The sequence below is a fragment of the Ailuropoda melanoleuca genome, chromosome 12, assembly GCF_002007445.2.
Source record: "Ailuropoda melanoleuca isolate Jingjing chromosome 12, ASM200744v2, whole genome shotgun sequence".
Lineage (NCBI taxonomy): Eukaryota > Metazoa > Chordata > Mammalia > Carnivora > Ursidae > Ailuropoda > Ailuropoda melanoleuca.
The window spans coordinates 40,737,074-40,760,679 of record NC_048229.1 but is presented as its reverse complement, the minus strand read 5'-3'; the positions used below and the strand labels follow the sequence as shown (position 1 = coordinate 40,760,679).

At 50.7% G+C, this 23,606-nt stretch overlaps 1 protein-coding gene and 1 pseudogene across 3 annotated transcripts; one reads left to right on the top strand and one right to left on the bottom strand.

Annotated features, from left to right (window-relative positions):
• The first annotated feature begins 1,684 nt into the window (after positions 1-1,684).
• WTIP (WT1 interacting protein) lies at positions 1,685-8,553 on the top strand. 3 transcript variants are annotated; one of them, XR_004619034.1, is made up of 7 exons: positions 1,685-2,019; positions 2,176-2,238; positions 2,403-2,533; positions 3,576-3,627; positions 4,263-4,331; positions 5,534-5,742; positions 7,320-7,454. XR_004619034.1 is itself a non-coding variant. In XM_034638600.1 (6 exons), exons 1-6 carry the CDS (start codon positions 1,982-1,984, stop codon positions 7,458-7,460), a joined length of 510 nt encoding a protein of 169 aa, XP_034494491.1. In that variant the 5' UTR covers positions 1,698-1,981; the 3' UTR covers positions 7,461-8,553. The 3 variants fall into 3 exon arrangements, 2 of the variants coding, with proteins under 2 accessions (XP_034494491.1, XP_034494490.1); XM_034638600.1 differs by lacking the exon at positions 5,534-5,742 and having other exon boundaries at positions 1,698-2,019; positions 2,387-2,533; positions 7,320-8,553; XM_034638599.1 differs by lacking the exon at positions 5,534-5,742 and having other exon boundaries at positions 1,702-2,019; positions 7,320-8,553.
• Positions 8,554-16,752: 8,199 nt separating this feature from the next.
• On the bottom strand, positions 16,753-19,119 carry LOC100474221 (annotated as a pseudogene).
• Positions 19,120-23,606: the final 4,487 nt, after the last annotated feature.

Genomic DNA, 23,606 nt, shown 5'->3' with positions numbered 1-23,606 from the left:
TTTTGAAAGATTATTTGGCTATTCTAGGTTCTTTGTATTTTTATGTAAATTTTAGAAATGGAAGTCGGCCCTCAACACAAGGGTTTGAAAGAAGAAAAACAAAAGAGAAGTGGCATGTCAGTTTCCACAAAAAATAAGAGTGCTGGGATCTTAATTGTGTGGCCCTGAATGTCTAGATCAGTTTGGGGAGAATTGATGTCAGAACATTTGAAGCCATGGAGAGGATTGTCAAGGACTGAGATTCTTTCTCCCCCCTTGGAAGCTGACATGTTTATCTGCCACGGTTTTGCCGATGCTAACTGAAGACACGAGCCTCCTGGGGCCGCAGCTCACAGCCCCGCAGGCAGGATGAGCTTCGCATTTAAATCATTCTGCCCTCAAGTCCCACAGGGGTGATGCAGAAGGTCCCGGGTGGCTGTTGCACATGCAGTGGGTCTATGTCAAGGTTAGGGAACCCTGAACTTAGGGAACCCTGGTGTTTTAAAATGGGCAGGCAGCAAAGCTCTCTGCTCCTTGTTTCTGAGGAACACGTTATCTGTATTATACTGGACAGCAGACAAACCTGCTTTCTACGTCAGAGGGAGATAAGCTATCTCTGTTCTCTAAGCAGTGTGTTTAACACATGTCCTCGGGGAGGGAATTCAGAATGAACGCTGCCAGTCACCTGTAAGATGTGCAGAAACGTGAGAGCGCCGGCAGAGAGCTGTCTTCCAGCGGCGGGACATCGCTCTGTTTATGGAGGTCTTTTGAAATTTCTCTCAGCCAAGTCTAGTTTGGCAGAGTGAGGCTGACACACACCTTTTATTAAATGTATCCTTCGGTATCTTCCAGGGTTTTTTGGATGCCGTAATGAATGCAGTTTTAACAATTCTAAGTTCATTTTCCAATCATTTGTTACCAGAATATACAAAGATATTTGGTTTTCACCTTCTGACCACCTATCCTACAACCGTGGTGAACTCAATTATTAGTTCTAGTAGGGTTTTTTTTTGGGGGGGGGTAGATTCTTACGATTTTCTACATAACACAATCATATCACCCTGATTAAAGATAGTTTTACTTTTTACTTTCCAACTTGTTACATTTTTCCCCTGCCTTTCTTGCGCTGCCTGGGCCTCTAGTCCAATGCTGAATCCTCAGGGGAAAAGCATCTCACGTTGCCCCTGATGTCTGGTGTCAGCTGACGGCTTCTCGCAGGTGCCCTTTAGCAGGAGGCTCCCTCCTGTTCCTGGTCAGGCGCTGTGGTCCTTCTCTGATGGGATGCCTCTAATGGCGGTGCCAGGTCTGCTGGGGCTCCTGTTTCAACAAGGACACCTCTTTCACTAGGGCCTTCTTACCTGGTTCCGATATTCACAGATTATGACAATTCATTCTGAAACGTCTGCTCTGAGCTCCACTGAAGTGAATGTATTTTTTTTTAACATTTAAAAAAAGATTTATTTCTTTATTTTAGAGAGAGAGAGAGACATGGAGACAGAGACAGAGACCGGGGGCGGGGGGAAGGGCAGAGAGAATCTCAAGCAAACTCCGCTGAGCACAGAGCCTGATGTGGGGCTTGATCTCATGACCTTGAGATCATGACCTAAGCCAAAATGAAGAGTCCACCAACCGCACCAACCGGGCATCCCTGAAGCAAATGTATTTTTAAAAATTAAAAATTTAAAATTAATTTAAAAATTTAAAAATTAACCAGAACAGCAGTTTATATTGCAGAACACTCCTTCATATATTTGCTTTGACAGCCTCTTAAAACAATCTGTCAATGTGTTCTGTTTAATTTTTAAAAAATATTTGTTAGAACAGTAATAATCTGATATTAAGAGGAAATGTTAAAATTTGCCCATAATCTGCTTTTCATCTGTTGGAGGAGAGTCCTGAGAAATGGAAGCAGGGGTCCCATCCCCGGGTTCCAGCGGCCCAAGGACCCCCTTCTCGATCCCCATCCTTGCAGGCAGACGACTTCGTGGGAAGGCGTTCTACAATGTGGGTGAGAAAGTCTACTGCCAGGAGGACTTCCTGGTGAGTCAGAGCTGGGTCCCGGCTAGCGCCAAGGGTGGGAGCAGGGGAGGTGACCCTCCTGCTTCACATGGAGACCTGGGGCCAGGAGGCAGGTGCTGGCTGGGCAGCAAAGGCCCTTTTGTCACTTGACATTCTGGATCCTCTGTCCCCTCTCAGTACTCCGGGTTCCAGCAAACAGCTGACAAGTGTAGCGTGTGCGGACACCTCATCATGGAGATGGTGAGAACCTCCCCCAGCCTCCTGGAGCCCCTCTGCAACGGGTGGTCTTAGGACCCACCCTTTCACCTATGGCAGACCTGCCAAGGGCTCAGAGCCAGAGCCTCTTCTGGGGGCTATGCTGAGCCTTCCGTCTGCACTGACCCTTCAGTGCCTCCCACCCCCAGATCCTGCAGGCCCTTGGAAAGTCCTACCACCCAGGCTGTTTCCGGTGCTCAGTGTGCAACGAGTGCCTGGACGGGGTGCCCTTCACTGTGGATGTGGAGAACAACATCTACTGTGTCAGAGACTATCACACGTGAGTAGCCAGTGCTGGAGGGCATGTGGGACTCCCGCCATTTCTCCTGCCTCTCCCGGAAGCAGTTTTCCAACCTGCCTGTCTGTGTTCTGTCCATTGTTGGCCTTGCCACTTCCAGTGACCCCTTGTGCACTTAGTGGCTGGGGCAAGGCATGGATCTCTTCCTTGAGCCCTCTCTTGGATGATTCAGCCAACTGCTGTCTCTTTCCTCTCCCTGCCTTTGCCTTCATGTTCCCCCTCCTCCTGGGGGGGGGCGGGGAACTCTCCTGGCTGCCCCACCCACATCTGTCTCTCTGCTTCCAGGGGCAGGCTAGGCCTCTTCTGCCCCGGGTGGGGGCTTGGTCTCTGCGGCATCCTTTCCCTGCCTGTCTGGTATCCATGTGAGCAACCAATCCATTTTCCCCTGCTGTGGCTCCAGGCCCAGCCCTCAGAGCTCTGGTCCCATGCTACTGCCTTGCATGGTGTGGGTGCCCTGCACAGATCCCTGGGACTCAGTGTGGAGCCAGGCTTTGCAGGGGTCTCAGTGAGGGGAGGCCCAAACCTGGACATTAGGGGAGAGGGAACTCACAGGGAGCATGAGGGAGAGGGTAGAGAGAACCTGAAGCCATCCCAGAAGAGGTGATGGGGTGGATGTGAATTGGGGAGCCAGATAAAAGCTCAAGACAGCACCATAGAGGCTGTGCCAAGCCCAGTGTGTCCACACAAGGAAAGGGGTCCTTTTTTTTTTTTTTTTAAGATTTTATTTATCCATTTGACAGAGACAGCCAGCCAGCGAGAGAGGGAACACAAGCAGGGGGATTGGGAGAGGAAGAAGCAGGCTCCCAGGGGAGCAGGGAGCCCGATGCAGGGCTTGATCCCAGGACCCTGGGATCATGCCCTGGGCGGAAGGCAGACGCTTAACCAGCTGAGCCACCCAGGCGCCCCAAGGAAAGGGGTCCTGATGTTTGGGCCATGTCAAGGGGCTGCTGTGGGTGGGTCTGCCTCGGTGCCCTTGGCCTCTGGCCACTCAGCTGGTCACTTCTGGTTTCCTTTATTTCTCCAGGGTTTTTGCGCCAAAATGTGCCTCCTGTGCCCGTCCTATCCTCCCTGCACAGGTAGGAAGCACTCACTTGGAGATGATCAGGTGCCTGGCCCAGTCCGGCCTCGGCCTGGTTCTGCTCAGGTTGGCCCTAGGTCTTGGGAGGGGTGAGCAGATGCTCCTGCCCCATAGCCGTCAGGGCCGAGGGTTGTGCTGTGTCCACAGGCACGCGTCCCTGCAGGAGTTAGGGAGAAATGGTGGCCGTGGGCTCCATTGCACGTGAACGGAAGGATCTCCCCCGGGGTCTGTTAGCGGTGCGGGTGGTGCGAGGCGACATCCTCGGGTGGGGCAGCTCTCTCTACATCGCTGGTTCTGTCCCAGGCTGGGGTGCCTGGGGAAGCAGGCCTGGCAACCGTCTTGCGTGACGGCAAAGAACGGAAAAGAACGAGTGTACGCACACTGACGCCCACGTGATGGCTCTTGTGGCCAGGCATGCGCGCTGTCGGGGGGGGGGCGGAGCTGCGGGACGACGTCAGTGCACGTGCCCCCGCTAACGCCTCTTCCACCCGCGGAAGCGCCACAGTCCGTTCTCACGTGGGCTCGAACGCACATCTGTCCTGGCAAGACTGTGTCGTGTAGGCGTGTGCACCGCACGCAGTTCGCCTCCGACGCCAGTGTGCTGATGGGGTGCAACCCCGTGTCGTCCCCCAGGGCTGTGAGACCACCATCCGTGTGGTGTCCATGGACAGAGACTACCACGTGGAGTGTTACCACTGTGAGGTGAGCCCGGCCCCCGTGGGGACGCTGGTGGCTGGGGCAGCGCCCCTCCGCGGGGAGCTCCTTTTCGCTCGGGTTCTGTCGGCCTTCCTCCTCCTTTATGGTTCTGCCCCATTCGCCCCGCCCTCCCCAGGGAGCCTTCTCCCTTCTCCCCAGCGTATGTTCTCAGCCCGTTTCCCACTCACAGTCACACATTTACTTAGGATTTATAGCGTGTGGGGCGCTGGGGATGTAGAGAGAATAAAAATAGCCCCCATTCCTACGGCAGCGATGAGTGCTTGGGCAGGATCTGTATAGGGTCAGTATTGCTACCGAGGTGACTTGTCAGAGTCCGCAGGAGGCCTTGGAAAGTCAGGGGAGGCTTTCTGGAGAAAGTGACACCAAAGCTAAGATTGGCAAAATGAATACTCTATCCAAGGAGGCCCTAAGAAAGGCGTTTCCAGGCCCCAGAAGCAGAATGTGCGTAGGCGTGAAGGTGACTGTGTCGTTTTGAGTCACGAGAAGTTGGCAGGAGCTGGAGTCGTAAGGCTATAGGAGCTGAGGTGTGTGGACTTACCCCGAGGTGGGAACGATCGAGAAGGATGACACGATGGCATGAGCGTTTTGGAAAGGGTGCTCTTTGCCCTGCAGAGAATGAAGAGAGGAAGAGGGAGTGGCTGGGGTTCCCTGAGGAGGCTGGTGGAGTCAGTGTTGTGGTCCTGGGTTCAGGGTAGGACACTGACTTGTGTGATGGTCAGGCAGTTAAAAGGGACTGGCCTTGGGCCATGACTGGACATGGCAATTTGGGGAGTCATTAGGACCCCAGCAGAGAGTGGGGGTGAGAGGTAGAAGGGAGAGACGCTCTCATTTGGGACACTGGGGACACCTGATGGAGATGTCCTTGGGGCAGCTAGATGTGCTGGAGTTCAAAGACTCTGGCTGCAGGTGTAGGAATTCGGGAGTCGTGGGCACGCATAGCTCTCTCCTCTCTGATACTCTGCCCTGTGGTTTCTCATTGCCTTGGCCTCCCCAAATTTTCAATGCAGGGAGACCAATGGGCCCTCTTTGGGCAGCCTGGACAGTCTCTTCAGGTAGTAACTTGGGGCACTTGTAGGGCTCACTTCACGAATCTCTCTTCCCTCAGACATCCCTGACCTGCCTTGTCTGTCGTCCAGGGTCTGAGAATCAGTGTTTCATAACATTTACCTGTTTTCTCATTGTTAAAGGTAGGCTGGGAGATTCAGTCTTTGTTCATGGCTGGAAGCCTGAGGCCGATCATGAGCATGTAGGTGAAGCCAGGGGAATGAATGAAGTCTTCCAGGGAGAGCCATGAAGTCAGGAGCGGAGGCTCAGCATAGCCCAAGGAACACCATCGTTTAGGGGGTGCATGGAGGCAAAGCAGCCATGCGGAGAAGCCAAGAATGAGTGAATGGAGGTAGGAGAAAAACCGAGAAAAGCACTTTGGGTTTAGGGCTCCAGTGAAAAGCAGGAGGGAGTGCCCATGAGAAATTTTCAGCAGCAGTCAAGGGTCTGCTTGGAACCAGGTGGCCTTGGTTGGGGCAGGTGGCCCAGTGGGAACTGGAGTCCTGCTGGGGACCAGGGAAGGATGAGCAGGAGCAGGTGTGGCCTAAAAAAGGGCCACGGTGTCCCCTCTAACGATAACAGGGCACCCTGTCTGCTGTCCCGAGGACTGTGATGTCCCTTTGGGACCGCTAAGCGCAGGGAAGGTTGATGCTGATAACCAACCAACAAGGGTGGCTTCAGGTGGTGCACAGCCAGAGCTCAGGGCTGCTGTCCCCAGGGAGACCCTTGGCTAGGAGCAGGTGTCTCCAGGCCCTCTCGCTCGGCCCCTTCTCATGCGTGGTGGTTCACAGCAGGGCCTGGTCAGGGGCCGGTGGCAGGACAGGGAGATTCCCAGGACATGTGTGGAGCAGGGCAGGTGTTGGTCTCAGGGCCTTTGAGGAATAAGTGTGAAAGCAGGTTAGCCCTGGATGTGGTCAGAGCGTGACCAAAGGGGTCTCCTTGGGCTGGGGGGCAGAGGAAGGAAGACGCTGGGCAGTTCGCCTTGCCCCAGTCCTGACAGCACACCCTCCACGCTGCCCTTCCTGCTTCCTGCCAGTCATTTACTGAGGTCCCAGAAGAATCACACAACTTGTTAAACAGAGACAATTCGCTTATAAGGTAGACTGCAGTGGGAAAGTGGTAAGGTACGGGACAGAAAACACAACTCCTTGTTTACTGGATGTCTCCCGATTTTTCTCCTCCATCTCTTAAGGTGCTGGGGTCAGGTGTCTGACCTGCCCCCCCACCCCAGTCACCAGTCACCCCTGTGTGGTGGGATCCCGGAGACACTTCTCACTGGTCATTGTCCTGACCTCTCCGTGGCTTTTTGCACGTGGACCCTCTGTCCGTGACTCTCTTCACTGTCCCCTTAGGACCATCCATTTTTGGTTTTCCTAATTTTTGTTTTCCCCTAAAATCCCTCTGGCTCAGGTCTTCCTCCTTTCTGCTTAATGTGGGAACCTCTGCAGCTCAGTGTGGATCCGCTTCTCTTTTCTAGTTATCTGCTCTCCCTGGGAGACATAACCGGTTGTTGTTGTTTTTAAGATTTTATTTATTTTAGAGAGAGAGAGTGAGTAGGGAAAGGAGCAGAGGGAGAGGGACAAGCAGACTCCACCATGCCAGATGTGGGGCTTGATCTCACCACCCTGAGATCATGACCTCAGCCAAAATCAAGAGTGGGAGGCTCAACCGACTGAGCCAGCCCGGTGCCCCAATTGGTTGTTTGTTGTTAAAAGCCATCACATTTCTGTGTTGATGCGGCCCCCCTTCCCCCCCCACCCCATTACTCTGCTGTGGCCGACACTGAGCTCCAGATCCCCCGCCCCCAATCAAAGTTTAAGTCCTTGGGAGTCTGCACGGGGCCCCACAGATCCGCCCCACCCCATTACTCTCCTGTGCCCTCCCGAGCCCCCTTGCTTACTCGGGGACCGGGGCTGTGTTCTTCCTTAGGACTGCGGGCTGCAGCTGAGCGGGGAGGACGGACGCCGCTGCTACCCCCTGGAGGGCCACCTGCTGTGCCGCCGCTGCCACCTGCGGCGCCTCAGGCCCGGCCCCCTTCCCTCACCTGCTGTGCACGTTACCGAGCTCTGAGCGGGGAAGGGGCGCCCCAGTGGGGCCGCGCGTGCGTGCGTGTGTGCGCGTGCGTGTGTGAGAGAGCGCGCCCGGGCGGGACGGGTGACCAGGTCAGTGTCGGAGCTCCGTGTCCCGGGACGCAGCTGCCGTGCTTCCGCACCGCCCCCTCCCCCAGTGCCACCGAGCTGCTGTCCGAGGGGCCGGCCCCGCGGCGGAGCTGCTTCTATTTATTCACCGTCTGTGCCTCCTCCGGCCGCCTCCTTCCTTCCGGGCCCTGCCCGGACCCCGTCCCTCCCACCCCCATGCCGGCTTTCCGTTCCCGCGCCCCTGCGCCCCGCGGCCTCGGGCCGGCTCCCAGATCGCGTGCAGGGGCGCGGGGTGCAGGGCTACCTTCCCCCTTCCTCCCACTGGCCCCCAGTTTCCCGATTCAGAAGGGGCCGCGTCTCAGGCTGCTTCTGGGGGGCAGGGGTGGTCTAGCAGGCGGGGGTTGGCAGAGGGCGCGCGGGTTTGCGTGTCTCATAAGAGCCTTTGGTGGGTGGGAAGGGTGTCGTGTGCGGGTGGGGTCACAGGAGGGGGTGAAGAATGACACCCTTGGGAAGTGGGGGGCCTGCAAGGGAGCCCTGCCTCTGGCTACAGTGAGATTGGGTCCCCGGTATTGTGATGGGTGTTTTCAGCCACCGTCCCGCCCGGGTCTCCTCATCCCTGGCTCCTGGCTTGGGTACCGCCCCTCCTTCGGCCCCCTCCGCTCTCCATCCTTCAGCCTTGAGAAAAGAACCTCGCGCAAATTCTAGCCACAGGGCTCTCGATCAAGAGAAACCACAAGGGGGCGCCCTGTCCGTGTGGCAGGGCGAACACCTGTTGCAGGAAAGCTCTGTGTATCAGGCTCCACGACAAAACCGTATGATTTGACTTAAATTAAGTTTTTCCTTTGAGAATATTTTCATTTTCTTTAAGAGAATATAGTTTTCCTCTAAAAACTTGGCCCACGGTTGTTATTTCTTAGAAAAATTACGAGAAACTCACAAATGTCCTCTTTGGAGATCATGTGGCTAGTTTTCAGGTGGTAAAAATGTTGTATTTTAACTATTTTTGTATAAATTCCTCTAAAACCTCAAAATATGTGTTTGCTTTTCAGACTTCGGAATAATGTGGGGTTTTGTTTGTGTCTGTGTCTGAAGAGCAGTGATCTAATGAAATGTGGTTTGGGGAAATGTGGATTAATTTTCTTTCGACGAAAGACACATAAGCATTGGGAAGCTGGGACTTCTCAGCGATGGCTTATGTTGGATATGCAGCTGTGGTTGGCCCCTGTGGCAAGAGAGCCCTAATCATGATAAACCGTCAGTGGGATATTTTGACTTAAGTACGTTTGTGCCTGAACCACCACTGAGGTTCAGATGAGAACGTGAACCACCTCCTCCTGGCTACTGCTCTTGCCCTCCCCTATTAGGTGTGGTCTCTTTGCTTGTAGGATCACAGCCGGGGAAGGAAGCCTGTAGGAATCAGAACGTTGCCCCAGATTGCCTTTTGGGATTCATTGGAGAGGAAGCAGCAGCCATTGGGGGCCCGCTGGGCTGAGGCCTGGAGCTGGGGGCCCCCCTGGTGGACCGAGGAAGCAAGTGCACGGGTAGTTTAGTGTTAACCAAGGATTTATTTAAACGTAAAGGTTGTCCTGGCATGGGGGAAGTGTGTGTTTTCTGAAAAGGGGACTTGGACGAGATCAGGGTGGCTTCTCGGAGGAGGTGATCTCAATGGGGCAAGAGAGAGTACATTTCAGGAACGGGAGGCTTTTTCTGGCTTTCTGTTACTCTTGAGCTGGGCTGTTTTGCTTTCTAGCCAGTTACTGCAAAGCTTTCTTCTAGTTGCCCTCTTTTTTGCATATGACGTCAAAGCTGCCTTGCCCTTGGTTTCTCCTTGCTGCAAATTCAGCTGTTCCCTTTTCTTGTCCTGTGTGTGCTGTGGAGGTGGCCCCTGACCTCCCGGCTGTGGAGGTCACCATTGTTTCCCACAGGGTGCTCCAGCCCCTTATCCAGCTGGACTGAGTCATCATGGTGCAGAGCACCACACTGAGTTCATGGGCCATGGTTTGTTGAAAGTCAGGGGCAAGGTAATGTGTGACCCTGGGGGGCAGTGGCCTCGTCTCTGGCCACACTTGACTCTTTCTCTGGGCTCCAAGGCTCTGTATTGCCTCAGTCACTACTGGTGACTGCCACTGTTCCTCTCAGCACAGACTCTTTACACAGGCTGTTCCCTCTGGCTGGATCCACTTCCTGCACAATGCTTTCCTTCCTGGTTAAATCCTTCAGCTCTCAGCTACAGGAATAAATCAGGCTTCCAGGTATTACACGTCACTGAAAAATCAGGCTTCCAGGTATTACACCTCACTAAAAACCCAGAATTTGAGGTCCCTGGTCTGCAAGCTCATTTTCCAAAATCATCATCTTCTAGTCTGCTTTCAGGAATTATGCTGACCTGAGGGTTTATGAGACTGAGGGAGCAGTATGAGAGCCAGACTCTGAGCCAGGTAGATTGCCCATGACCCTCCAACACTGGGTGCCAAACCCACCTGCCCCTAGGATATCTTCCTGGATGTTGGCACCTGGTGGCACCTGGTGCCTTTGATCACTGCTGTACTTTGATGTGTCATACTGATGACTGTCTCCTCACTCGACGGTGAGCTGTCCAGGCTGGGATCTGTCTGGACTGTTCACTCTTGTCTCCATGCTGCCCTGGTCTTTAGGGTCTCAACTCAGGACCCCACTACCCCATTGCAAGTCCAAGTGCAGCCTTAGTTGCCCAATGTAGGAGCCACAGGTGGGATGTAAAGACCCAAGAATAGGGGTTTGCACAGATACTATTCACACTGCACATCAGGTGTGTGCAGGGGTGTCTCAGGCAGTACACGCCCAGGTGTGCAGTACACTCCCAGGTGTGCCTTTGTGCTGGGGTCCCGGTTCAGTACTCATGCCTAGAGGCACAGACCTTTGAGTGCTGGGTCCCCTGCTGTGTGTGTGTGTGTGTGCGCGCGCGCACAAGTGAAAGTTTGAGAGCATGAGAGATTGATCAGGAGAGATGGTGTGTGAGAGAGAGACATTGTATGACAGATTGAGGGAGAGAATGGTGGGGAGAGAGATTGAGAAGGGTATTGAGAAACAATGAGCAAGAGGGGGAGAGAAAAGGAGGGAGGTTGAATTAATTGAATGAGGCCAAGAAAAGCTGGTGCCCTTTCCCCACCCTTCCCTGTAAAGTGGGGTGCCCCCCAGACCCAGGTGATTTGGACAGGTCCTCAGCCTCAGAGACCCTGTGGAGGCCTAAATCCTGTATTTGACTGTAGGCAACGGGCTCTGTGTGTGTGTGTGTGTGTGTGTGTGTGTCTGTCTGTCTGTCTGTCTGTCTATGTAATGGTGGGCTCTTGGAGGGTTCTGGGAGTGGGTCCTGGGCTTGGGGTGCCTTCACAGTCCTTGGGTAGCAGGGGATGGTGCTGACCCCTCCTGGTCAGTGCATCCTGCTGCTCTTTGGCCAGGGAACAAAGATGAGAGCGTGCTGAGCTGCAGATGAACTTGAGTGCCTTCTGTGGGCTTGCTCTGGAGGGGCTAGAAGGGGTGGGCAGTTGGGGCAGTGCTCACGGGACCTGGGAGGGGCAGGGCATGGAAACCCACAGAAGCAGAATTCTGGAGAGCAACGTGGGCCACATAATGACTTGGGGTCAGTTGGCCAGTCTGTGGTGCTACCGGGTGAAGCAGTGACGAGTGGGGCTCTGCTCACCACCAGCTTCTCCCACCCCAGCGTGCACCTCACCTCTAGCTAGCAGATGCTCCCTGGGAGGGGCGAGGGCTGCGGCAGCTGTGAGGTAGGAGGAAGCTCAGCCTGCAGGGGCTCCAGCAGGGCCATGGGTTGGGATCTGAGGGCAGATCCGGGAGTGGGGGAGTCACTCACGTTTGCTGGTGACCTCCCACCCAGTGCCGCGCTGGAGGACCTGGCCCTGCATGGTGTGTGGGCGATGGGTCTCTGTGCACCCTGAGTGGGCGTTGGGGGTCCCTGGCTGGGAGAGGGGTGCATGCTCTGGCTGAGGTGGGGGACTCGGAGAAGGGAGGGGCCGGTGTGGCCTGGATGGAGGTGGGGAGGCTCCTCCAGAGCCATCCAGGGAGAGATTCTATGTGACAGTGTCTCCCGGGGTAGCAGGATCGCCTGGTTCCTGGAGGCAGAGCCCAGGGAGGGTGTGGGGTCCTGGGGAACCTGGAGAACCTGAGAGGGACACAGCTGGAGTAGCAGGGTGCCTTCTCCCATTCCATCTTTGTTCTCTGGCCATGAGCCCACTGCTGGGCTGCCCTGCCGGAGCCTGGGTGTGGGGGTTGTCACAGATTGGGCTTTTCCTGTCCTGCAGAGGACATGGGGCCCCCCTGGGCCTCCCTGGGCTGGAGGGACTGTGGTCCTGAAACCTCTATAGTTGGCAAGGACGTGGCCAGCAGTGGTGCTGGTGTGCCTGTCACATGCTCACCTGTCACTCCTGTTGTCCCACGCCAATGCACATCTCTCCACACCTGCTGTGCAGGTGCACCCATGTGCCACACACACCTGCCCTGCCCACAGGGGTATGTAACTGTCTCACAGACTGCACCTTCCGAGCCTGAAGCCACCAGGCACCTGTGTGACCCAGCTGGCTCACTTCTTTGTGACAGTGTCTGGGCCACCTGTGCCCCTGTCCTCTGCCAGCCTTGCAGACCCTGAGGGTGGGTCTCGAGCCCAGGAGGGGCAGTTCAACAGGCCCAGTGTTTACTCAGCCTCCTTCAATCCCAGCTTGTTTGGGAAACACACTCTTCCACCTGAGCCCGCGGCGCTATGAGGATCGCCAAGCCTCTTCCGCTGGGCCCTCTGCATGGGATGGATTTCAGCCACACTCCACTGTCCTTGCAGACAGATGGGGGCTTCGAGTCTCGGCCTGCCCAGCTCAGCTTGGCTCTCTCCTGCCACCCCCACCACCCTAACCCTAACCCTAACCATGACCCTGGGGAGTGGTCCTTCCTCTAAAGTGGGGAACAGGTCTTGTGGGGGGTGCCATCAGGGAGCAGAGAAGGCTGTGTCTGTGAGGAGACAGACTGACCAGGCCAGTACTATGTGAACTGGGAGGCAGAGAGGGGGCCCACCCTGTCACATATGGAGGTCAGGAGCCACTCATGTGGGTGAGAGGCCCCAGGGTCCTAGGGGAAGACCACAGGACCCCTGGGTGGGGGTGGCAGGGTCTCACTGCTAGAGGTCGGGGGTAAGTTCGCATTTAACTGTGAGGGGGGCCCACCTTTCCTCCCTTCCTCCCTGTCCCCTTCTTTTTTCCTTCTCCTTTTTTATTTATTTTTAAAGATTTTATTTTTAAGTAATCTCCACGCCCAACATGGGGCTCGAACTCACGACCCTGAAAGATCAAGAGTTGCATGCTCTCCCGACTGAGCCAGCCAGGCGCCCCTCTCTTTTCTTAAAAAAAAAAAAAAAGACTTTATTTATTCATTTATTTGAGATAGAGTGAGAGTGAGAGCACAAGCCAGAAGACGGAGCGGGAGGGAGAAGCAGACTCCCCGGTGAGCAGGGAGCCCTACGTGGGGCTGAATCCCAGGACCGATCCTGGGACCCTGGGATCATGACCTGAGCTGAAGACAGCCGCCTAACCTACTTGAGCCACTCAGGTGCCCCAAAAAACAATGATTTAAAGACTTATATTTGGTCTGATTAGGGAAAAAAAAATAATTCACTGGCTTTTAGACTGAGCACGTGGGTGGATGTATTACCCCTTCCCTGGAGGGGGAAGATGTGGCAGAACAAGTTCTGTGGGGGACTGTAAATGGAATACTCTGCTTTGCCATATGGAGGCAGAGGACAGACACCACTGTGTCTGTCGCGTGGAGTAGGCAGTTGGGTATTTAAGTTTGGAGCTCAGGGAGGAAGTCCGAGCTGGCGATCAAGGGGTGTTCGAGATCATGGCTGAGATCACAGGGAAGGAGGGTGAGACAGAAAAGGGAAGGGGCCCAACATCTCACTCTTGGCAAGGGGGATGGAGCAGGGGTGGCTAGTGAGGTGGGCTGTCGGGGTAGGGAGGGTGGATTAAGGTGACATCAGAGAAGCCTTGCAGAAAAAGGGCAGGGTCTGTAGCAGGGGCTCTGGGAAGATGGGGATCACCGTGACCTGAATAAAGCTGTTGCAGGGCAGCAATGAGGCACAAGTAGGTCAGAGCCCCTTGAGCTGGGGTGAGGGAAGGAAGAGGAAGCATCAAGAATAGCCAGCTCTTTCAAGTGTATTGAGAAGAGGTGTTGCAGGTGAAGGGGGCTTGGGCCAGGGAGAGTTCTTGTAGTATGCTCCCTGCCCCTGTCTATAAGAACATCCTCCCCCCCCCACCATGGGCATTCCCAGGGTTGTCTTGCCCACCAAACCCCACTCTCCAAAGCAACAGGGTGTGGGACTGCAGTCATCACAGCTGGGGCCAGCCCCTTGTCCAGCATCTGGCTCCTAATATGCTGGTGGATGTTGGTGAAGTGATGGGTCAGTGCGTATAAAGCACTGAGAACACTAACAGGTGCATAATAAATGCTCAGTGAAAGTGAGTCCTGTTGTCTGGCGGATGGGGAAGTAGCTGAAGACGGGGTGGCTGCAGTTCTAGAGGCCATGGCTCCCCCGGGGTAGAGTGGAGGAGGGTGGTGGCTCCAGGTCCCAAAGGATGGAGGGGTTGCAGGGGCCCAGCAGTGCCGTGTAGACCCAATCTGGCTGTCAGTGCTGCTGCCAGGCCCCGAAATGGATCGCATCACCACCCAGGTGCTCCCAGCTCCATGACGTGCCCCATCCCAGGTGAAACCAGGAGAGGCCCCGGAGGAAGGGGCTAACTAAGGGGAGAAGCCATGTACTGAACCTCCCCAGGATGGTATGTCCCGCAGAGTCCTCATCTCCCAGCCACCATGACGCGTACACAGGGTGCCAACAGCTTTGCACTGTTTGGGGAGACGTCCAGTGGTGGCACCACGGAGAACGTGAGCCAAAGACAGGTCACTGGGGGTCCTTTCTGACCCCCCATTGGGCCAGAGAGATGCGGATCACCACTGTGTGAGGAATGCACAGATTCCTTTTTAGACCAGCTAAAGTCACGGAAGATGTGTGTCAGGACTGCAGACGCTGTTGGAGATCTTCAAGCACACAGACGAGCATGACCGAGCAGCTGTGGGCAGGGCTAAAGGAGCCAGCCTGGTGGAAGAGCTGGTGCGCGCCCGGGCTGCCCCAAGAGACTGGATCCGGGGGAAGCTCGGGGCCCGAGGGAGCACAGCATGTACAAACGGCAATAGCCGCAACTGGACGATGAGCTGAGGGGTGGAGAAACTGAATGCACCATGCTCGGGTGCAGCCAGGCCAACGGAGGACACCCGGCCTCTTCAGGGCAACCTTTCACATCTGGTACAGAGGATAATTTGGTACAATCAGGACTTTCAGACTGGGTCCCCTGTGCAGTGCTCCTGGGGCACGGAACAAACTTAATGCTACTTTGGGCAGGAAGGCATTGCTCCACACCCTGGCCAGGCAGATGGGTCTGAAGTTTCAGGACTACCGTCTTGCTCCCTGGGGAAAGCCTTCCTATCTGGAGCCTCGGACAGACCAATCTCAGGAGCTGCGATTGTCCTGTTCTGGAACCAGTTGGACCACATGATGGTGGCTTTCTGGGGCGGCGTGCAGCAGGTCAAAGAGGGAGGTTGAGAAAGGGAGAGAAGACCCACTTTCGTCTTCCTCACAGGAAGGCAAGATTGAAGACCCAGGAGTCAGTGTGGCTTCCATCCCATCAAACCCCAGTTTAACCCTGAGGAACAGTGACCTGAAGTTCTCCAGTTCATGCTGGCGGGTTTTCAGTGCAGTCTGGCTTGGGCATAGTTTCGTAACAAGACTTCCTTTCTCTCCTTAGATGCTCGCCTCAGAAGCTTTACGTCCTGTTTGTAAACATAAATGGTTCGAATCCTATGCAGATGATATCAAACAGCATATATTTACAATACCAGCGAAGAAAAAAAAAGCCACTTTATTTTAAAATATCGGAGGACTGTTTCCGGAGGTACAACCTGCTGTGGCCAGCCGTGTGGTCCTGCCCAGCCTGCTCTTTTGGAGACATGAAATGGTGTTTGTTACTGTTTGAGACATCGTGGAGAGGTTTAATTATTTGTAATAAAAGGTTTGCTGCAGCCTGAAAAAAAAAGTGAGTTACTGTTACTGCTTAGGCGGAGCGAATGTAGGATAAGGCATGTCTGCAGTTTGTACGTGGGTCTCTATGTGGGACGGTGTCTGTGTCACTTCAGCAATGTGTCCTTGAGACCTGTCCCTGCATCGCTGGGACCACCGGCTAGGGAGAGGACACACGACCTGGAGACCTGGAGACGGGGCAGGATGCGTGAAGACCTCTAGGCTCCTGTTTTTGTAGTTTCAAGCACATTTGTCTGGCTCTGAGGTCACATCAGTGTCTCTGACTCAGGTCAGCTCCCTCCTCAGAAGGGACCACTGAGCCAGCTGCAGACCTGCACCTCACCTCCAGGACCATGTCCATGTGCGAGGTGGATCTCCAGAGCCAGGGGCCTCTGAGCAGCCCTCTGTGCAAGTCCGTCCCTGGGTCTTATGGCCATTCTGCATCTCTACCCTTCCTCTTGAGTCTCAGGGGCTCCTTCACCCCTCGGTGCTGTTTTGAGCCCCCTTTGTCTGGCTGGTCCTGATTGTCTGCCTTCTCCACCCTGCTCAGGCCTGGGGCAAGACCCTTCCCTATGTCTTCATCAAGAAGAAATGTGGTCTCATGTTCTCTCCTTCTCAAACAGAAACTCGCTGGTCTGCAGTAGTTCACGTCTCCTTGCCACTGTCACCGGAAGAGTGGCTCAGAAGCATGTTCGAGATCGCCTGATGTTCAAGCATGTTTGACAGCCTCCCTAGTTCTGTGCTGCTCTCAAAGTTCAACTTGGGGCCATGGTTTTCCTTCTCTTTTTTCATTTTGTATTGAGAAACATGTATACTGAGGCTAGAAAACATATATGTACAATTTAAAGAAAAGAACATGCCAGAGGACGTACTTCCTAGTTTGAGAAATAGACTACAAGCTGAATCCTGCATGGGCCCTGTTCCGGGCACGTCCCCCTGTGGCTCCCCACTCAGGCATAACCAGCCTGCCGAGTCATGTGTTCATTACCCCTGTACTTTTCTGTATCGTTTTGCCACCAGGTATCCTCAAACAATTTATTGTGTAGTGTTGAGTGCTTCAGGACTGTCTTCTATTACTCGAATCACCCTGGATGTTTTCTTCTGTGCTTACTTCTTCTCATTCTTACATTTTAAAGATTTAAAGATGTGTTTGTGTGTGGCTGGAGTCATTCATTGAGATTGCTGGGTAACCTTCCATTGATGAACACAGCACAAGTGATGTAACCATGATACTGTCGATGGCTAATTTGGGTCGTTACATGCTCTCTTACAGAAGCTGTTGCTTCTGTAGTTGATCGCTTTTCTAAGCGAGCATATCTGTGTGCATTATGAACTGTTCCACTGTAATTAAATATTTTTTGCAACAGTTGGGTGCCAAGTTTAACATTCATTAATTTTCTCCTTTTAGTTTGGGCAGCAAAGCACCATTTCCTCTCAGCTTCTTCAGATATGCAGATGTTCATCAAGCTCGCCTTTCACGTGCCGCTGAGGGTGTGTGGGCCAGTTTGAGGGAGCTTTTAACTGTTGTCGAAATTCCTCGTCCTCCGATCTATCAAATATCTCCTATCCAACACCAGTAGTATTTAGTAGTTCCAGAATTTGTTAGCTGCATCCACATTTTGCTTCCTCTTGCTTTTCATAAAGAGCATTTCAGAAGCTTTATTTGTCAGTACTTTGAGCCTTTCCTCTAATTTGGGAGCTTTGGGGCAAATTGTATCTAGTTCTTCAGATGTCTCTAGCTTCTTAATTCAAACAAATCCTCCTATGAGCTCTCCAGAAACAGAGCTGGGGGCAGGTGGGCCAACTGGAATAAGTTTTGAGGTCCCGATGAACTTCTTCATCTGAGAGGATATCAAAACTGCTAGACCAAAAATTATGTTTGTTAAGAACTACTGCCATCTGCTTGCTGAAATCGCAGCATGGTTCCTAGAGAGTTCCTTTCATAACAACATGCAAGAGGCAGCAAGCGTGAATTTCTTCAGGCCTCGGTTGAGATCTTTAGGATGCTCATTACCACTGGGTGGAAAGGAAGCGCATAGGGGCACCTGGGTGGCTCAGTTGGTTAAGCATTTGACTTCAGCTCAGTCATGATCCCAGGGTCCTGGGATCGAGCCCTGCATCGAGCTCCCTGCTCAGTGTAGAGTCTGATTGTCCCTCTGCCTGCTGCTCCCCCTGCTTACACTCTCTGTCAAATAAATAAAATCTTTAAAAAAAAGGAACCACCTAGATGCATGTCCCTGAACTTTTTTGGTCAACTCTGGGGTATGCACATCATCTGATCGGTCAGTTTTCTGAGAATTCTGGAAAAACTGGGAGGTGGGAACTAATTCCATGTTTTTTAGATAGGTCAGGAACAGCTTTAGCTTCCAACTTTACAGAGCACACTTGGGGGTGTTCTTTGGCTAACTCTGCCATTATGTTGTTCATCTGGGGACCCCGTGGAGCCTGTGGTCCCTGAAAATAAAACCCAAGGGGTGACTTGGCTCTGAGGTACAGTAGCTCCTCACAATGCCAGGCTGAGCCAACCTCCTCCAGGACCTCTTGCCTTAGCAGCCCCTGAGGCTGTGCTGCCGCCGCCAGACCAGGACCAAATTTATACAGACAGCTTTGGGTAGTAGAGACATTTTAACACTGTTCTTCTGAACCATGAACACAGGGTATCTTTACATTTATTTGTGTTTTCTTCCATTTCTTTTAGTTTTCAGTGTGCAGGTCTTTCATTACTTTGGTTAAATTTATTCCTAGGTATTTTCTTCCTTTTGATAGAATTATAAATGGATTTCTTAATTTCTCTTTCTGATCATTTATTAGTGTATAGAAACACAACAGATTTGGTACATTTCTTTCGTATCCTGCAACTTTACTGAGTTTGTTGATCGGTTTTGTGTTTTGGTGGAGTGTATAGGGTTTTCTGTATATAGTATGTCATCAGCAAATAGTGACAGTTTTACTTCTTTCTTACCTGGATGCCTATTATTTCTTTTTCTTGCCTGATTACTCTGGCTGGGACCTTAAATACTATGTTGAATAAAAGTGACAGGAGTAGGCATCCTTGTCTCGTTCCTGATCTCGGAAGAAAAGCTTTTAGCTTTTCACCGTTGAGTATGATGTTAGGGGTTTGTTTCTTTCATTTCTGATTTTGAGTCTCTTTTTTTTTTCTTTTTTACTCTAGCTAAAGGTTTAAAATATATCTTTATTTTTATTTTGGGGGAGAGGGAGTAGGAAAGAAAACAGCCCCTATACTGGACCCTACTCAGTGGGAACTTTTTTTTTTCTGTAGCATTAAGAAAGACTTTGTGGAAATAAAAGTTGTTTGGAAAAATCCAGGTATAGGTGCTTTGGATGTTGTTATGGGTAGAAGGGATGAAGTGAAGTGTGAAGGCCCCTTACACCCTCCATCTTGTTTCAGATTGTGTTATGGAACCCTGGAGTGGAGAAAGAACCACGTTCATTTCTACTTCTTAGGATTGTTGATGGCCATCTAGCGATAAAGAAAGATAAGCAGGGGGGCGCCTGGGTGGCACAGCGGTTAAGCGTCTGCCTTCGGCTCAGGGCGTGATCCCGGCGTTATGGGATCGAGCCCCACGTCAGGCTCCTCTGCTATGAGCCTGCTTCTTCCTCTCCCACTCCCCCTGCTTGTGTTCCCTCTCTCGCTGGCTGTCTCTATCTCTGTCAAATAAATAAATAAATAAAAATCTTAAAAAAAAAAAAGAAAGATAAGCAGGAAGAGCAACAGTCCCTGCATGTTGGCCAAGCTGGCCAGCTGCCTTTCTGTGATCATCCTGATTGGCTGGGCTCAGCTTCAACCTGGCCTGTGCACTAGTCCAACATAGGACACTGGTCCTGCTCTAGCTAAAGGTTTGTCAGTTTTGTTTATTGTTTCAAAAATCCAGCTTCTTAATTTCATTGATTTGTTTATTTGTGGTTTCTATTTCATTTATTTCTGCTCTGATCTTTATTTCCCTCCTTCTGCTATCTTTGGACTTAGTTCTTTTTCTAGTTCCTTTAGGTGTAAAGGTACATTGTTTGGAATCTTTCTTTTTTAAGATTTTATTTATTTAGGGCACCTAGGTGGCTCAGTTGGTTTAAGCATCTGCCTTCAGCTCAGGTCATAATCCCAGGGTCCTGGGATCGAGTCCCACGTTGAGCTCCCTGTTCCGCATGGAGTCTGCTTCTCTCTCTGCCCCCCCTTTTCCACCATTTCATTCTCAATCTTGCTCTCTCAAATAAATAAATAAAATCTCTAAAAAATAAAACAAGATTTTATTTATTTATTAGAGAGAGCGTGCGCACGTGCTCACGCACCAGTGGGGGGGAGGGGCAGAGGGAGAAGCAGATTCCCCGCTGAGCAGCCCCCCCCCAACTTGAGGCTCGATCCCAAGACCCCATGATCATGACCCAAGCCAAAGGCAGACGCTTAACCTACTGAGCCACCCAGGCTCTCCTCTAGTTGTATCTTAAAAAAAAAAAAATCCATTCAGCCACTCCGTGCCTTTTGATTGGAGAATTTAATTTACTTACATTTGAAGTAATTATGAGTAAGTAAGGACTTACTAATGCCATCTAATTGTTTTTTTTTTAAAGATTTATTTTTTTTAGAGAGAGAGAGCATGTGTGTGTGCACACGCACAAGTGGGTGGCGAGGCAGAGGGAGAGAATCTCAGGCAGACTCCCAGCTGAGCGTGGAACCTGCTGCAGGGCTCGATCCCAGGACCCTGAGATCATGACCTGAGCCGAAACCAAGAGTCAGACACTTAACCGACTGAGCCACCCAGGCACTCCTTACTAGTTGTTTTTGTCTGTTTTGTAGTTCTTTGTTCCTTTCCTTTCCTCTTTCGCAGTCTTCCTGTGTGAATTGATGATTTTCCACAGTGGTATGCTTTGATCCCTTTCTCTTTTTCATTTGTGTAACTATGGTAGGTTTTTGCTTTGTGGTTCCCATGAGGCTTACATAAAAACTTCTTAATGACATAAGAGTCTATTTCAAACTGATAATAACTTAATTTTGATCACACATGAAAATCTATCCTTTTATTGTGCTCCATTTTTAAATTGAAGAATAATTGCCATACAATATTGTATTACTTGCAGGTGTAGTGATTTGGTATTGATATACATTACAAAGTGGCCACCACAATAAATCTAGTTACTCTGTCACCATACAAAGTTGTTACAGTATTATTGACTATATTCCCTATGCTGTACAGTATATCCCCATGTCTTATTTATTTTATAACTGTAAGATTGTACCTCTTAACCCCCTTCACCTATTTCATCCATCCTCCCAACCCTCTGCCCTCTGGTAACCATCAGTTTCTTCTCCGTGTCTGTAAGTCTATTTCTGTTTTTTTTTTTAAAGATTTTATTTATTTATTTGACAGAGAGAGACAGCCAGCGAGAGAGGGAAAACAAGCAGGGGGAGTGGGAGAGGAAGAAGCAGGCTCATAGCAGAGGAGCGTGATGTGGGGCTTGATCCCAGAATGCCAGGATCATGCCCTGAGCTGAAGGCAGACGCTTAACGACTGAGCCACCCAGGCGCCTCTGTTTTGTTTTTTAGATTCTATGTATAAGTGAAATCATACAGCATCTTTCTCTTTCTGACTTATTTTACTTAGCATAATACCCTGTAAGTCCATCCATGTTATCACAAATGGCAAGATTTCTCTTTTTTTTAATGGATGAGTAATGTTCTGTTGTATATTCTACACACACACACACACACACACCCCACATCTTTATCCATTCATCTAATGATGGACATTTAAGTTGGTACCGTAACTTGGCTATTATAAATAATGCTGCAGTGAACATAGAGATGCATATGTTTTTTTGGATTAGTGTTTTTGTTTTCTTTGGGTAAATATCCACAAGAGGAATTGCTGGATTGTATGGTAGTTCTATTTTTAATTTTTGAGGAACCTCTATACTGCTTTCTGTAGTGGCTGCATCAATTTACATGCCACCAACAGTGCATGAGGGTCCCTTTTCGCCACATCCTTGCCAACAGTTACTATTTCTTGTCTTTTTGATACTGGCCATTCTGAGAGAGATGAGGTGATATCTCACTGTGGGTTTTTTTAAAAAAGATTTTATTTATTTACTTGAGAGAGAGGGAGCATGCACAAGTGGAGGGGGTGAGGGAGGCTGAGGGAGACGGAGAAGAAGACTCCCTGCTGAGCAGCAAGCCCGATGTGGGACTTGATCCCAGGACCCTGGGATCATGACCTGAGCCGAAGGCAGATGCTTAACCATCTGAGCCACCCAGGTGCCCCATATACCACATATTCTTTATCCATTCCTCAGTCGATGTACATTTGGACTCTTTCCATAATTTGGCTGTTAAGGATAATGCTGCTGTAAACTTCGGGGTGCATGTATCCCTTCGAATCAGTATTTCTATACCCTTTGGGTAAATACCTAATAGTATAATTGCTGGATTGTTGGGTAGTTCTAGTTTTAACTTTTTTTTTTTTTTAAAGATTTTATTATTTATTTATTCGACAGAGAGAGAGAGACAGCCAGCGAGAGAGGGAACACAAGCAGGGGGAGTGGGAGAGGAAGAAGCAGGCTCATAGCGGAGGAGCCTGATGTGGGGCTCGATCCCATAACGCCGGGATCATGCCCTGAGCTGAAGGCAGACGCTTAACCGCTGTGCCACCCAGGCGCCCCCTAGTTTTAACTTTTTGAGGAACCTCCATACTTTTTCCCCAGAGTGGCTGCACGAGTTTGCATTCCCATTGATATCACATGGTATGTTAACTAACTGGAATTTAAAAGGGCTCCCCTTTCTTTGCCTCCTTGCCAACATCTGTTTCCTGTGTTGTTAATATTAGCGATTCTGACAGTGTGAGGTGATGTCTCATTGTAGTTTTAATTTGTATTTCCCTGAGGCTGACTGATGTTGAGCATCTTTTCATGTCTGTTAGCCATCTGTATGACTTCTTTAGAAAAATGTCTATTCATGTCTTTTGCTCATTTTTAAACTGAATTATTTGTTTTGTGGGTGTTGAGTTTTTTAAGTTCTTTATAGCTTTTGGATACTAAACAGTTGTCATCTGCAAATATCTTCTCCCATTCTGTTGGTTGCCTTCTAGTTTTGTTGATTGTTTCCTTTGCTGTGCAGAAGCTTTTTATCTTGATGAAGTCCCAATAGTTTATTTTTGCTTTTGTTTCCCTTGCCTCAGCAGACAGATCTAGTAAGAAATTGTGACGGCTGATATCCAAGGGGTTGCTGCCTGTGTTCTCCTCTAAGATTTTGATGGTTTCAGGTCTCACATTTAGGTCTTTAATCCATTTTGAATTTATTTTTGTGCATAATGTAAGAAAGTGGTCTAGTTTCATTCTTTCACATGTTGCTGTCCAGTTTTCCCAGCACCATTTGTTGAAGAGACTCTTTTTTCCATTGGATATTCTTTCCTGCTTTGTCAAAGGTTAGTTTACCATATAGTTGTGGGTCCATTTCTGAGTTTTCTCTTCTGTTCCATTGATCTATATGTCTGTTTTTGTGCCAGTACCATACTTACTTGAGGGTTTTTATCAAGAATAGATACTGTACTTTGTCAAATGCTTTTTCTGCATCTATTGAGAGGATCATATGGTTCTTGTCCTTTCTTTTATTAATGTGGTATATCATGTTGATTGATTTGTGAAAATTGAACCACCCTTGCAATCCGGGAATAAATCCCACTTGATCATGGCGAATGATTCTTTTAATGTATTGTTGGATTCAACTTGCTAGTATTCAGTTGAGAATTTCTGCATTCACGTTCATCAGGGATATTGGGCCGTAGTTCTCTTTTTTAGTGGAGTCTTTGTCTGATTTTGAAATCAGGGTAATGCTGGCCTCATAAAATGAATTTGGAAGTTTTCCTTCCATTTTTATTTTTTGGAATAGTTTGAGAAGAATGGGTATTAACTCTTATTCATTCATTCATTCTTTCATTCATTTATAAGTAGGCTCAACGCGGG

Excerpts from the sequence above, each read along its gene's own strand:
- WTIP (XM_034638599.1), top strand. The coding sequence starts at position 1,882 with ATGGAAGCAGGGGTCCCATCCCCGGGTTCCAGCGGCCCAAGGACCCCC. Across the intron at positions 2,020-2,175 it reads ACTGCCAGGAGGACTTCCTG|TACTCCGGGTTCCAGCAAAC; the intron begins GTGAGTCAGAGC and ends GTCCCCTCTCAG. Across the intron at positions 3,628-4,262 it reads GTCCTATCCTCCCTGCACAG|GGCTGTGAGACCACCATCCG; the intron begins GTAGGAAGCACT and ends GTCGTCCCCCAG.